The sequence below is a fragment of the Hylobates moloch genome, unplaced genomic scaffold (genome assembly GCF_009828535.3).
Source record: "Hylobates moloch isolate HMO894 unplaced genomic scaffold, HMol_V3 SCAFFOLD_24, whole genome shotgun sequence".
NCBI classification, from domain to species: domain Eukaryota; kingdom Metazoa; phylum Chordata; class Mammalia; order Primates; family Hylobatidae; genus Hylobates; species Hylobates moloch.
Genome location: NW_026652299.1, coordinates 14,303,017 through 14,319,097, shown reverse-complemented (window position 1 = coordinate 14,319,097; position 16,081 = coordinate 14,303,017). Strand labels below are relative to the sequence as shown.

The 16,081-nt window shown below is 35.2% G+C and overlaps 1 protein-coding gene across 2 annotated transcripts in view; it reads left to right on the top strand.

The window, feature by feature from the left end:
* The window catches only part of THSD7B (thrombospondin type 1 domain containing 7B), a 919,482-nt gene that overhangs the window by 677,437 nt on the left and 225,964 nt on the right, over positions 1-16,081 (top strand). For both annotated transcript variants that reach the window (XM_032145845.1, XM_058434423.1), the window contains one exon: positions 8,734-8,912. In XM_032145845.1, the coding sequence (XP_032001736.1) occupies positions 8,734-8,912 (179 nt within the window). The remainder of the gene's footprint in view (positions 1-8,733; positions 8,913-16,081) is intronic.

Sequence of the window (16,081 nt, the reverse complement as noted above, 5' to 3'; positions counted from 1 at the left end):
AATGTTGCAGAAACAAACAGAACAGATTACTTCAAAGTCTCGGTGGTTGAAAGCCACAGGGTCTCTCACTGTTCATGTCTGTCTTGGGTTGGCTGGAGACTGCGCCAAGTCCTCATCACTCCAGGACTTGGGCTGATTGAGCAGCCAGCACCTGGAATATTGCTGGTCCTTGTGGCATAGGGAAAGAAAGAGTAGGTCAAATTATGCTGCAGCTCTTAAAGCTTCCACCTAGAGGTGACACACTACAGTTCTGCTCACATTTTATTGGCTAAAACAAATTATAAGATCACACCAAACTTCAAAGTGTGGTAAAGTGTCCAAGAACAGAACCTGAACTATTTGGAGAATACCCTGATGAATATAAGATATGCTCAGAAATCAGCCTTCATAAATGAGAAAATATAAAGTACATACAGTATGGTGTAGTTTAAGGTGAAATTCTCTCAAGGTAAGAAGATGTAATGAGAAGACTTCATATAGGCCCTTGGAGTCACAGTTCTAAGAATTACTCGGTAATATTGGGTTGTTTAAATCTGTGTGTCTTTATTGTGTTGCAAATGCCAACTTTATTATGTGATTAAAGCATTCAGTCACTTTAATTTTAACAGCACTTATTTGCAGTAATGGGAAAAATAGCTAGTGTACGTACAGTCCTAATTGAACAGTTCAGATTGTTCTGTGTCTAGTCTCATTTGTCTCTAATATCCTCAATATCATCTAAGGAAAAAAATATCTTTTCTCTGCCTGGAGGAACCTGGCACAAGGGAGTTAATGATGCAAGCTCTGCCTATAAGAACAACTGAGATACCATTTTGATTAAATTGCCTGGACTATTCAATTTCAAAGATCAGTTCTTTATAGGATTTGGCTGCTTGATTAGGTTGACTCTGATGCATTTAGTTGTGGCAAGTGAACCAAGTCAAGCCATTAGCCAAATCCTGTGTGTACCAAGATAAATACTTTTCACAAGAATCTCTTAGAAAATTAAAACCATAATATATTCATGTTATCTCAATTTGTTATAGAATTTGTATACATTATTTGTATCATACAACATATGTACTTGATTACATACCACATTTTTTTCCTCATTTATAAGAATTATCTCTTCCCAAATATGAATTAATTAGATCAAGGGCAGGGTTGATTCTCTATCTTGTCAATCCTTTACTAAAGAGAACATTCTGGGCCATAGTAACTATTTTTTTCTACTTGATAGTGAACTATCTCAACCAAGTCTGAGTTTGAGTTCCCTTTCTACTTCTGACTATAAAATGAAGTCTTTTCCTAGATGACCTTGAATAGCTCATCTACATCCAAAATACAGTACACTAGTGAATTAGTGAATTATGTTTTAATTAAGGAAACTGTCTGACACCGAAATGATTTTCCTGGTGGATGTAATATAATTTAATAAGTTATTGTGCTACAAAAATTTGAGTTTTAAGGAATCCAGTAAAACTTTTTTGTCAATTAATTGTTTGAACATTGTGTGACTTCTAAATCAGCTACATTTCAGTTATCTTATCATATTGTGGGTCTAAATGAGATATTTTGTTTGCAATACATTAGCATCATTTATAATATTTAACATTATTTTGTCTATGCTGATGGAGTTTTATAAAAAACAGTAAGATATTTTCTACTAGTAGACAGTACTTTCAAAACCATCTCTTAATAATTCAGAATTCTAAAAAGAAGAGATAATAACCTAGGCACTTTTTAACTGTCATGTCTCAGGCCTCACAGAGACCTAAACAAGTTTGGAAGCATCTTTATGAGAGCATGCAACTTTTCATGAGTGGTATTTCCAAGAAAATGTATACATTCACCAAGGCAAGCTGGTAACTCTATTGCATCTGATTTATGTTTTCACATGCTGATGGATTGAGATTTTAAGTAAGTGTTTAACACTGTCAGTTCCTTTCTTCATAACAATGGCAAAGTATTGATCTAACTTCTCAAATTGTCTTTCTTGCACTAAGGTTAAAATAACTTTTGCAATTTTTTCTCCACCTTTCCCAAACAAATATGCCCTTTAAACTGATTTGATTGAAGTCATTGGATACTTTTTAGTATAGTGCATTTTTACTAGATAAATAGTAAAACAATTATATTTTCATAGTACTAAAATATATAAGCTAGAAAACTGGATATCCATATGCAGAAGAATGAAACTAGACCTCTATCCCTCACCATTTACAAAAATCAAATCAATTAAAGACTTAAATATAGGACCCGAAACTATAAAACTACTAAAAGAAAACTTTGGGAAAATCCTCCAAGACATTGGTCTGTTCACAGATTTCTTGAATGAGACCTCAAAAGCATAGGCCACAAAGGCAAAAATGGACAAATGGGATCACATCCAGCTAAAAAGTTTTTGCACAGTAAAGGAAACACTCAACAAAATGAAGAGACAATCTACAGAATGAGAGAAAATATTTGCAAACTATTTATTCAATAAGGGATTAATAACCAGAATATATAAGGAACTCCAATAGCAAAAACAAAATAATCCAATTGAAAAATAGGCAAAACATCTGAATAGACATTTTTTAAAAGACATACAAATGGCCAACAGGTATATAAAAAAAAAAGCTCAACACCACTAATCATCAGGGGAAATGCAAATCAAAACCACAATGAGATATTATATCACCCCAGTTAAAATGGCTATTATCAAAAAGGTAGAAACTAACAAACTCTAATGAGGATATGGAAAAAGAAGAATGCTCGTACACAGTTGGTAGGAATGCAAATTAGTATAGCCACTGTGAAAAACAGTATGGAGATTTCTCAAAAGACTAAAAATAGAACTACCATATGATTCAGCAATTTCACTGCTGGGTATGTAACCAAAAGAAAGGGAATCAATATATCAAAGTATCAGCACTCCAATGTTTATTGCAGCAATAATCACAATAGCCAAGATATGGAATCAACCTAAGTGCCCATCAACAGATGGCTGGATAAAGAAAATATGTATATACACAATGGAATATTATTTATCCATGAAAAGAATGAAATTGACATCCCATCATTTGCAGCAATATGGATGGAAATAGAGGAGATTATGTTACATGAAATAAGCCAGACACAGAAAGACAAATATTATGTGTTCTTACTCATATGTGGGAGATTTGAAAAAAATATGGATCTAATGGAAGTAGTGAAGAGAATGGTGGTTCCAGAGGCTGGAAAGGGTAGTAGGGAAGGAAGGAGAAAGACAGGTTGGTTAATGGATACAAAGATACAGTTAGGTAGAAAGAATAAGATCTAGCATTCAATAGCACAATAGGGCAACTATAGATAACAATAATTGTTGTACATTTCAAAAAAGTAGAAGAGTTATAATGTTCCCGACACAAAGAAAAGGTACATGTTTGAGGTGATGGATATCCCAGTTACCCTGATTTGATCATTACACATTGCATGCTTGTATCAAAATATCACATGTACCCCATAAATATATACAACTATTATGTATCCATAAAAGTTGAAAAAGGAAAAAACATTAAATAAAGTTTAAAAAGCAGGTTTTTAAATATTGAGAAAATCACAACATGCTATTTTAACTCAAGACTCTCCTGGATCTTAGCTTGTTTAGCACTGAAAAAAAAAATCTGTTTCCTTTTTGGTACTATGTTTTATTATTCGAGCACAGTGTCAGTAGATAGAACAGAAGCTGTCCAGTGAGATGTTGGCTATTATTTTATATAGCAGGAAAATATAAGTAAGTTAATCTAGGTTATTTTCTCAGGATTAATATAATCAATATTTCCTACTTTTATATCCTTCAAAACTAGATCTTAATGGGAGAAAAATGTGTTCATACTTGACTGATGAAGGGAAAAAAATGCACATAAAGTAATATTCTGGGACAGGTTGTATTAATGAGTCCATCTTATTCAGAGAACTGTGCTTACACATACATCCGTTATGCTAACTCAAAGGCTTCAGTCTTTGGGGATTAGAAATATAGACTGAAAAGTCCTTTCATTCCAAGTCTCTGGGCTTCAATTCTATTTGGTAGATCATTAAATAAATACTGCTGGTTGTAACATCGATAGAGATAGTATTAATGCATCCTATTCAGTCCATCTCTATCTGTAATAGGATATTTTTTGAGCATCTACTATGTATAATGAATATGGTTTACAAAATTACAAAATTTGGTGTATTCTCTACTGATAATTCTGTAATGACTACTTCACTGCTAATTCTATATGCATACTGATAACTAAAATAGAACATTAAAGTATCCCTAGGCCAAGTAATAAGATGGTCCAAGCAATGTATTCTGCATATAAACTGTAATGTCAAATACTTTTTGGTAGAAAAAAACTGTTAGGTTTAGATGTATGAGTGTTGCCATGAAATATTGTGTAGATGGGAACAGAGATTCTGTGGTATATTTTATGGAAATGAGTTTTTTAAACATTAGTGGGACTTCTGTAGTTAGAAATTAGAGTATTTATGTGGCAGGCCAACCTTGTACATAGTCACATTTGATCATATTCTGTTGCCAAAAACTTTAAGTGTTAAGTGTTAAGTATGTGGGTAAAACTTATCCTTTCGAGTATGAGATAGGTATAAGAATCTGCAAGTATTAATATTCCTCACTATGAATTTTCCTTTGGGGTATACTCTGGCATGAAAATAATTTTCCTGAAAAATAAATGTCACTGTTGCTTAGTCCTGTTGAATTTCAAAATTATTTTATACTCATTGAATTTATAACCTTGACTTTCATAGAGATCCTCTGGGTTTACTTCTTATCATAGGGAAAGAAAAAAAAAGTATTGCTACAGGCTTGCTAATTAAAATCCTTCAGTATGCAAGTGTAGATGAGAATGATTTAAAATCTCAATTAAAAGGGCATCTACTTCAAAATCTGCTTTAACATAGCGTCTACATAGACATTCAAACATTTAAAGTTTGTCTGAAACCTCCTGGAATTTCAGATTTGCATATGTGAAGTATGCATGTCATGAGAGTTAATCTCACCTAATTTCTAGTTTTCCTCTTTTTATTTGGTAGCAAATGAAAGCATTTGGTGACTCAGTTTCTCTGTAAAATTAAGTAATGTTGTGGCTTCTTTTTAATCCTTTATTTAGCTTTTACTGTGTATTGAATAGTGAATTAGTAATCAAAACTCCTTAGAAATGACTGTAAAATTAAAATTATGTTAGAGGATTAGTCTTTTAGGAGTGTCCATTGGAGCATTTTTTTTTTCAATTCCAGAAGGATCTTTTCTGATGACTCTTAGATTTTCGTGTATTCTCTCTTGTCAATGAGTAGTATTAGGGGAATTTAAATTCATTCTAATATTAATCTGAAAGAAATATAAATATGAAATGGAGAGAGAGAGAGAAAGAAAGAAAGAGAAAGAGAAAGAATCAAGGAAACAAGGTTCTGAAAGAGTCTGTAGACCAGGGGAGAAATCAGGTGGAAATGAAGAATGTTCCTTATATAGGAAAATGGACACCTTTTTCATGTTAATATGAAGAGAGAAGAAAAAAATATGAGAATGCATACAGACACATTCATAGGAAACTGAAGAGTCTCGTCCGTTTCTTGCTATTTTTTTTCTGTGAAGGAAGATGTGAGGAAGATGTGAGGTCCTAAAAGTTTGAAAATAGGTGGAGGTTTGAAAGAGCTGTCTGTGGAATCAGAGTGAGAAGAAAACTCAGAAGAATGACCAAGCAGTGTGAGAAACTGGTTGAAGATACAGTACATATTAAAGTGTCTCCAGTGTGGTATCAGCATTTTCTTCATCTCTGCTTGGCAGCCCTGTTTTAAGAACAGAAAAGGAAGACAATTGGACCAAACTAAGTCTGAAGTTTTTCCAGCTTGGGATGGCAGAACACTGGGACGAGGCCATCACCCAAATTGGCAAGAGAGTGGTTAAAGTAATGAAGCAGGGAGCCTAAGCCGGTTAGGAAAATAACTCATTTTTGCACGAGCAAAGCCTCGTGGAGAAGATGGAGTAGTCTGTGTAGACAGAATTTAAGATAGAAGAGACGGGAGGATGGGAGGAACAGTAAGTTTGGTAGGCAGTCCTCAGAATCATCTGAATGTGTTTAAAAACTACACTTTACTGGCCGGGCGCGGTGGCTCACGCCTGTATTCCCAGCACTTTGGGAGGCGGAGGCGGGCAGATCACGAGGTCAGGAGATTGATACCACGGTGAAACCCCGTCTCTACTAAAAATACAAAAAAATTAGCCAGGAGCAGTGGCAGGCGCCTGTAGTCCCAGCTACTCAGCTACTCGGGAGGCTGAGGCCGGAGAATGGCGTGAACCCGGGAGGCAGAGCTTGTAGTGAGCCAAGATCGTGCCACTGCACTCCAGCCTGGGAGACAGAGCGAGACTCCATCTCAAAACAACAACAACAACAACAACAACAACAACAACAACTACCCTTTCCTGGGTCCCATCCTCTGAGAATCAGGTAGAATTGGTCTATTGTTTGTCCTGGGGAATGGACTTAGATTTTACAGACAAGGTTGAAAACCATTGTTTAGAGTCTTTTATAAAGAATTTTTGGTTGTTTGTTTTTTGTTTGTTTGTTTGTTTTATTCTTGTAAAGTGTGTTGACATTTTATTACAAAGGCAATGGGGAGTTAGCAGAGGTTTCAAAAAAGGAGTAATAAAAGTTATTCTGTATTTTAGAAAATGATCTTTTTTTTTCCCCCCTCAAAGTAATGGACAGATACCAAAACAGAACAATTAAGAAAAAGAAAGGCAGACTTGTGGAGAGAATATGGCAGTATTCTGGGCCAGAAATGGTGAGATCTTGAACTAGGGCCTGACAAAGGAATTGTGGAATAGGGGACTTATTTATTTGTTTTCATATAAGGATTTGTGACACATTTTAATGTTTGTGTAGAATGATGGAGGAGAGTCTAAGATAACTGGAGATATTTATTTTGGATAACTTCTTAGCTTTTCCATTGTTGCATAAAAAAATACCACAGACTTCACATCTCAAAACAACCTTTATTATCTCACAGTTTGCATGGGGTAGAAATTCAGACACAGCTCTGGATTCTCTGCTTAAGGGCTTCACTTGGTTAAAACCAAGGTGTGGGCTTGGGTTGAGATCTCAGCAGAGGCTTGGCTGGGGAAAGCTCCTCTTCTGAACTCCCTCATGTTTTTGGCAGAATTTATCCCCATGCACCTGTGGGCCTGAAGGCCCTGTGTTCTGCTAGCTGACAGCAAGGGGCTGCCCTCAGATTCTAGAGGCTGCTTGCAGTTTCCTGTCATGTGACCATGCAATCAACATTTCATAGCATGGTTATTTTCTTTTCCAAGGCCAGCAGGAGAATCTCTCTCTCTCTACACAAAAGAACCCAGTCCTCTTTTAAGGCTTTTCACCCAATTAATCCAGGCCCACCCAGTATATCTCAAACTGATTAACTGATATGGTATATTAATCATATCTGTAAATTCCCTTCACCTTTGCCATATACCATAACCTAATAATGGGAGGGACATTCTGTCACATATACAGTTCCTTCCCACACTCAAGCAGAAGAGATTATACAGGCATGTACAACAGGATACAGGAATCAGATGATGTTGCAGTTAATTGGGAAAGGAACACAAGAGAAGTACAATTTTTTAGGAAATTGATGGCCTCAGTTTTAGACATGTTGAATTTTCAGTAAATTGGGCATCAAATTAGAGTGGTTCAGTAGATGGTACAGAATTTAGTGTAGAGATCTGCATTAGAAGTATATATTTGGTAATGATTATTAGAGGTGATAGTTAAAACAGTGAGATTATCCAGAGAAAGACTGTTGCAAAAAGTGGGCTGAAGACACAAGCAAGGCCAAGTAGAGCTAGAACTTCTAAAGCTGTAATTCAACCCACATCTATTGATTTCAGTGCAATATCCCATTATACAACTTTTTGCTATTCTTCTACTGTCTTCTTTCAATAATATTCCACTCTTCCTAATCTGTGGTCCACTGTCTGTCCTCTTCCCATCCCCAAGTCACATTACAAAATCAACATCTTTTTAAGTGAAAGCCTTGCAGATCACAGACCCTTAAGAAGGATGGAATCTTTTTTTTTTTTTTTGAGGCGGAGTCTCACTCTGTCGCCCAGGCTCGAGTGCAGTGGCGCGATCTTGGCTCACTGCAAGCTCCGCCTCCCGGGTTCACGCCATTCTCCTGCCTCAGCCTCTCCGAGTAGCTGGGACTACAGGCGCCCGCCACCACGCCCGGCTAATTTTTTGTATTTTTAGTAGAGACGGAGTTTCACCGTGGTCTCGATCTCCTGACCTCGTGATCTGCCTGCCTCGGCCTCCCAAAGTGCTGGGATTACAAGTGTGAACCACCGCGCCCGGCCGGATGGAATCTTTTATAATCCCTCTTCTAGACAGTGAATCATAGGAGGGAAACACAAGGCCTAGGGAGGGGAGATGGGACCATCTTTAGCCCTGAGCTACCTCATTCCTTCTTATCAGAAACTAGAACTAACCGTGCACTTTTTCCTGTTCCTTTCATCCCAAAATTGCCTACAAAGTAAACAGAGTGGCACAAATTTGAATGCAATTGTCATATTTATTTCTTAAAATTTTGGTCTGTTTACCTGAGAACAAAATTATTGAAGCCACTACAGCAATATTGTTGAAAAATCCAAACTGTAATCGTGGAAATAGAAAGTGAATTTGATCAGTACATTTTAATCCGACTTTCTTCTCTTAAATCTTTTTCTGTCAGGTTACATTCAAGAAAAATGTGTCATTCCCTGCCCATTTGATTGCAAGTTAAGCGATTGGTCTAGTTGGGGGTCTTGCAGTTCATCTTGTGGAATTGGAGTGAGAATTCGATCCAAATGGCTAAAAGAAAAACCTTACAATGGAGGACGACCATGTCCCAAACTGGATCTCAAGAATCAGGTAAAGTGCATGAAGCAACAAATAAAAAGCTAAAAAAGCTATCCTCATTATTATTTCCCATTGAAACTGAAGTCATTCTCTTATTACAAGGAGCTCATGAAAAGTTACCACAGTCTCAGAAGAAGGATTAAGAGGGCCAAAATTAAAATAACAGAATTAGTAATTGAAGCTTTGCTCACTCCTGGATAAGGCGGAGACAAACTTGGTATCCTTAGTAGTAATAATATTTGTAAAATCAAATCAAATTGATTTTAAAATAATCTTAAGCTATAATTTTGATATTTTAAAAGTTGGATATATATGTATATATGTATGTCTAAATATATGCATATATATTTAAATATAAGTAATAATGTTGGGAGAGTATCACTTATGTCATGGCAATATGATTAGTGGTCTTATCCATCAAGTCCAAAAATGGTGTTCTATTTTTCTTTGACCTAACACTTTATCCTAATGTTTTTCATTCTTAATCTTGCCAAATCTTCCACAACTCTATAAATCTCTTTTGAACTACTTCTCTACATGCTTTCTCAAAAATCATAGATATTTTCATAAATAAAACCATGATAGATCCCTTTCCATATACATGTCTAATAAAATTGCCATCCTAAGCAATCAAAGTTGATTAGAGTATTTCAGTTGGCTTTGTATATATAACAGAGTCTAAGATTTCGTTAGGAATTATAATAAAGAACTCAAATTTCTCCTATGATTGTGTACTGATTATTAGATTAGGACTGATATTAATCAGTTGACTAGGTTGAGTACAAGATGATTTTGATTAAAAGTTTTTTTTATTTTTAGACAGGTGAAGTGAGTCTCATACGAGTTGGTAGAGCCTCTGTAATTGGGAAACTTAACAGAATAGCTACACATGCTTCTATTACTAATTCTAGTATATGAATTTCTATCCTCTCACTTCCATTCAGCCTCTATACATGCTGTTTAATGTAAGGAAAATCTCATATGTCTTTTCTTAATTAATTTTAATAGCATGTTTAATACTGCTCAGACTTGAATATCATGTCAATTCAAGGCCAATTTCTTTAGTTATTTTTTTCCTAAGTTTTTATAAAAGACATGTAACTCACTGAAATTAAAAAAAATGTATTTCAACAAGATATGTTGAAGTTCTAAGATAGAGGACAGTTATTATGCTAGTCTTTATTTTTAAGGTTTTGTGGTAAAATAATGACCATAGTTTAAGATTTGAACCTTTTAGGGAAAACAAAGCAGAGGATTATAAAATCAACATAAAGGTTGAAAAAAAAAAAACCTCACAAAATTTTGTTGACAGGAAGAGTAAAATATGATTAATGAAAACAGGAGGGAAATAATTAAAGCAGAGATAGTCTTAAGAGATAAGCCTTACAAAGAAAGAAATAATGCAGGTTTATGCTCAGGAGGGAGACTTTTAGGGAAATACTCTGTATGAAGACTATTTGCCCATCCCTGGGGGAATTTTCTGGGCATTTAAAATGAAAAGAACTACTAAGCATTTACAGTTATAAATAATGTATGATAATTCTTTTTATATCTTCCTCAAAACCATAAATGAAAGCTAAGCATTTATAACACTAGTGTTAAACACTCATTTTAATATGCTAATTTTATGAACTAGGAAATTATCAAGGGAATAAAAGGATTTTATCTGAACTCTGACTTTAAGACTTTATTCTCAGTATGTGAAGGCAAATATAGAGACACGTCTATAACATTTGAGAGTAAGAATTTTACGAAGGGATGACACGACAGTATTTGGGTGCCTGTTGTGACTTAAAGGAAACTTGTTCTAAACAATTCATTAACATATAGCACTTATACCCTTGGGAAGTTGTACAAACTAGAAATTAAATCAAAGTTCAAGAATAATTACATAAATCCAATAAGTGAAGGTAGGTCTGTCTGTAGAGGGTATTTCTAACTTTTGAGTTCCAGAAGGGAATTGCAGCCTTCCAAAGACATTTTCTTTTTGGTTTTTCTGGATGCTCAAAAAAGAATCCTGTATAATGATCATAAATAGAATTTAGTTTGGCTTTTATTTTGTTATAAAGAGATTTCAGATACCAAGTATGTATATGGCTAAATTAAGAACCTCACCCCAATCCACACGTTGTATCTTAAAAAAAAATTATTTATTGTAAATTGACAATATGGGGGTACAAAATGATGTGTAATTTAGGAATACAGTGTGGAAAAATTAAATCAGGCTAGTTAACATATCCATTACCTCAAATACATTTTTTCTCTGCTGAGAACATTTGAAATTTACTTTTTTTTTTTTTTTTTTTTTTTTTTGAGACAGAGTCTCACTCTGTCTCCCAGGCTGGAGTGCAGTGGCATTACCTCGGCTCACTGCAAGCTGTGCCTCCTGGGGTTCACGCCATTCTCCTGCCTCAACCTCCCAAGTAGCTGGGACTACAGGCATCCGCCACCACGCCGGGCTAATTTTTTGTATTTTTAGTAGAGATGAGGTTTCACTGTGTTAGCCAGGATGGTCTGAATCTCCTGACCTCATGCTCTGCCCGCCTCAGCCTCCCAAAGTGCTGGGATTACAGGTGTGAGCCACTGCACCTGGCTTGAAACTTACTTTCTTAGCAATTTTGAAATGTACAATACACTATTATTAACTACATGTACCGTGCTATGAAATATATCTCAATTGAAAATAAAATGTATTCCTCCTGAGATTTTGTGCCCTTTGAGCATCATCCTCCCCTTCCCTCCACTTCCAGCCTCTGATAACCACCATTCTACTCAGTGTTTCTATGAACTTGATAGTTTTGGATTCCACATGTAACTGAAAACATGCAGTATTTTTCTTTTTGTGCCTGGATTATTTCACTTATCATAAGATTTTCCAGTTGCATCCATGTAGTCTCAAATGGCAGGGTTTCTTTCTTTTTAAAGTTGAATAGTATCCCATTGTGTATCTGTATCACATTTTCTTCATCCACTCATCTGTTGATGTACACTTAGGTTGATTCCATAACTTGGCTGTTGTGAATAGTGCTGTAATGAGTATGGGAGTGCAGACATCTCTTCAACATACTGATTTCAAATTTTTGGAATAAATGCCCAGCAATGGGATTGCTGGATCATATAATGCTATTTTAGTTTTTTGCAGAAGTGCCATATAATTTTCCATAATGGCTTTACTAGTTTACATTTTCACCAAATGTGTATAAGGAATCACTCTTCTCCACACATACTTTATATCTTACCATGAGTTAATTGATCAGGACAATAAGTAATAAGTCCTCTCTCTCACTCATAAGTTTTTGAATGGCAAGGGCAAATAATATAGTGAAAAATTCTAAATTTAAAAGAAATTATCTTCAGAGCCTATCTATCTGTCTGTCTGTCTGTCTGTCTGTCTATCTATCTATCTATCTATCTATCTATCTATCTATCTATCTATCTATCTGTATGTGTAAGTATGTTTGTGGAAAGATCTCTTTGGTGACTTCATTATATATTTGTTCTTATATATAGTAGAATCCCATGTGTATGTTATACTGTACATAGAGCTTTGCTTGATGTTATTCATATTTTCTTAATTCATTTGACAATAAATTGGGTTGTCAGCAATTTTCATTTTTAAAAAATATTCCCCAGCTTCTATTATTTATGGCAATTCTTTAGAGGAGGCCACTATTTGTTTCTCTAGGCTAGGCATATGGTATATTTAGAGTTATACCTACTGAGACTTTTTTATAAAGTTCAATTTTACTGCTAGCTTTAGGTTATTCGTCTCCTGTCCAATTTGCTTAAGTTTTCGATTTACTTTCCTATTTTTGGAACAAGATTAATACGCTATTGCATTTTTACCCATAAGTAAGAGCTTTAAAAAAAGTAACCAAATTATAACATTAAGAGAGGAACACATCTTTACTATTTGGGCATGAGGAGGATACATTATGTGTCAGATTGAACCTAACATACTGTTCATAAAAATATTGAATTTTGATGTGTGTATGTGTTTATGTAAATGTCAGTATACCTGCATATACTTATTCATTCTCCTCTACTGCTTCTCTTTAGAATATGAGGTCTTTTTGAGGGCAAGGCCTGTCTTTCTACTTTTGCAACTCATTCCAGTCCCTGTACATTATCTTGTGGGTTGTCAAATTGTATTCACCGGAAGCCTCACTTGAAAAGGTAGCCTTCTCTCTGGATGAGTGGTGCCTAGTTCCACAGAAATAAACAAATATATTAGAACTCTGGTCTCTTATGCTGTAATTTGTCATTAGAATTCTCAAAAATGTGAGCTCTTCTAGAGGAAAGAGATCAGAATCCCCAAATTATTATTGCCCAAAGAGTCTTTCAAAATTTTCCTGGAACATCTTGGGTGTTTCATTCCCCATCCCAATCTAACACAACAATATAAATGGGAAGGTTGCTATTATGTACGCATGCTCCTCATAAGTTGCTCTGAATCTGTTAGTGAAATCAATATTTATCATCTTTCATAAAAGCCTCCTTTTTAAACCAAAACCTATCACCATGATAGCTCTTTCTCTAGAAGTACCTAAATGACAGCAATACTCACGTAGCTTTCTGCTAAGTATATTTGTGATGCTAAATACTTTGAGCATGCAGCTTGTCCAAAGCTCTTATCAAGGCAAAACACATCTCCTAAATAGTTTATTGTATTATCAGGTCAGTTGGCTAATGCCCTTGACTCTGCTTTGCATATTAAAATACCTAATATATTTTAATTTTTCACAGTCTCTAATGTGTTGAGTATATTTAAGTGCACTTGCACTGTATATTTTTTGCTACATATTTTTTTAAATGTTGCCTAATAGAAGATTAAATATGAGGACATTAAAGCCCTGTTGGACTTACATTTCCCTTTATCCTTTATGAGTTCTTCACATGGTGGAAACCAAGGGAGTTCCAGAAAACTATATATTTTGTTTATTAATTGCAAAGCACACGTTCAGTTTGTTTGAATAAAAATTTTGTATCAAGATTAATTACCTGTACTTTTTATAAGTACATGCTATTTAAATGCATTTTGAAAACATTTTTATTATGTTTGCAACTGAATGACAGAATATAAATTAAATATATATGTTCTCTAGAAACAATTGCTATTTTAAAGTTGTGTCTTCTCCCCAAAGAGAGGTATTCTAAATTTGGAAATGAATAATGTAATAAATTTTATTTTTCATAGCAGGTGAATTCACATCATAATTCATAATGATGTTTTTAAGAATTTCTTCTTTCCAAAGACATACAAATATATTTTAGGATGAAGATGACTTTGGGATGAGAAAAATTTCTACGGAAAAGTAGCTTATGCTCATTCTGATACTGCTTTATTAACTATATTAGCAGCATGTTGGGATGTGAAAATAGGATAACTGTCATTCTATTACAATATTTGTTTACCCAGAAATATATGGCTATGCTTCAGATTTAATTTGGTTTAATCAGTGTTGGCCTCTTGCATCTTTTCGACCAGCCCAACTCTCTGATCCTGACCTAGGCCTGATCATTCCTGGCAGACTGCTGCTCACTTTGGACATAGAACTTTGGCAGGAGCCCCAGACTTTACTGGAGCAAGAAGTCATCTTCCTGAGTATCCATATGGAAGGCAGCCCAAACTGATCCATGATTGAGCACATTCAGGTGTACTGTTCTCACATGCGGAGGGGAGATTGGTGGTTTTACCTTGGATAAGAACTTGTTTTAAATATGAAACATCACATGCCGTATAATTAAGGGCTGCAGAGTGATTTATTCCTCAGGGCTATTTGGAAGGATTTAATTTAGAAGACAAAACCCCTAAAACATTTTACCTCTCTCTGCAAAGTAATAATCCCAAAGCCCAGGCATGCACCCTATCTTGGAGGTGGCATAAAATGCCTTATATAAGCTGGTGTTCTTCCATTTGTGTCCTTTATGCCGGTCAGCTAGCCCCGACTCTGTGCTCTCAAGTTGTGGCATTGCACAACTGAGCTGAATGGAGCTTAGAGGAGAGGCAATTTTTCCTTTTTGTTCTTGCCCTGTCGCCATTTCCAAGAAAAATTGTTTTTTCTCCTCAAGAGATTCCTCTCCCCCAACATTTGTATCCACACACACCCTATTGTAGATCATTGCAATGTACTACCCCCTCAGGCATGTTAAATCTTCTGAATCTTTGATCATTATTCTTGCGAGCTGTCAGAATCAATCATGAGAAGCAATTTTCCTGTATCTGTTGTCTACGTAGTCTTACATTTTACTATATTTTTTCATACTGGTTATTGCTACTCTGCATGCATCCAAACTCAGTTTTAGCTGTTCTTCAAGGTATTTGCTATGCACCTCTAGAATGTTCTCTTCTAGGCTGGCTTGTCAAATGTCCCTAAGGCTGCCCTTGGGCAGGGTTGTCAAGATTGGCTGGAGACAGCTATAAAATTGTGAAGCTGGCAAATTTTGTCTAATTTTGCCATTGGAAGTCTTTCACTGTCCTCCCACATCTCATATTATCTCTAATCCCTTAACTCCTAAAGCCCTGAAATATTAGATAGCGTTAGCTTCAACAGGAAAATCAAATCATCTGTTTGTAATTTTGCAAAACTGTCTTCTTAACCAAGTGCTTCAAGTAGAAGCTCCCAAGTAGTTTTCTAGAAAAACATTACAACCTGCTTTTCAAATTTTCTCTGAATCAGTCTGTCATTTAAGCTTTAAATAAAGAGTAAAAAGCTCTCCCCTCCTTTCAGGCATTGAAAGAATAAGAATCTGACTTTATGTGTGTAAATTTTTTATACTAAATGTACCAGAGGACTTTAAAAAGTTTGTGGAAAAATGGAATGAACAGATAAAAATACAAAAGATAAACTTTCTCAACATAAGCTCCATCCAGGTCAAGACACTTCTGTAAGTGATGATACTAGCCATTTAGTCCATCCCTAAATAAATGAAGGTTCTGGGAATTTAACCATGTCAATGCAATCAATCATTTTTTACTTTATTAACTAAAGAAGAATGGGTGCCCTTTCAAGATCTTTTCAAGATTAGGAAACAAAAAAAAAAGTTAGAAGAACCAAATCAGGACTTAAGTGGAGGCCTAATAATTTCCTATGAAAAACTCTCACAAATTTGCTCTTGTTTGATGAAAGGAATAAGAAGGAGCATTGTTGTGATAAAGAAGGAATCTCTGGTGACGGTTT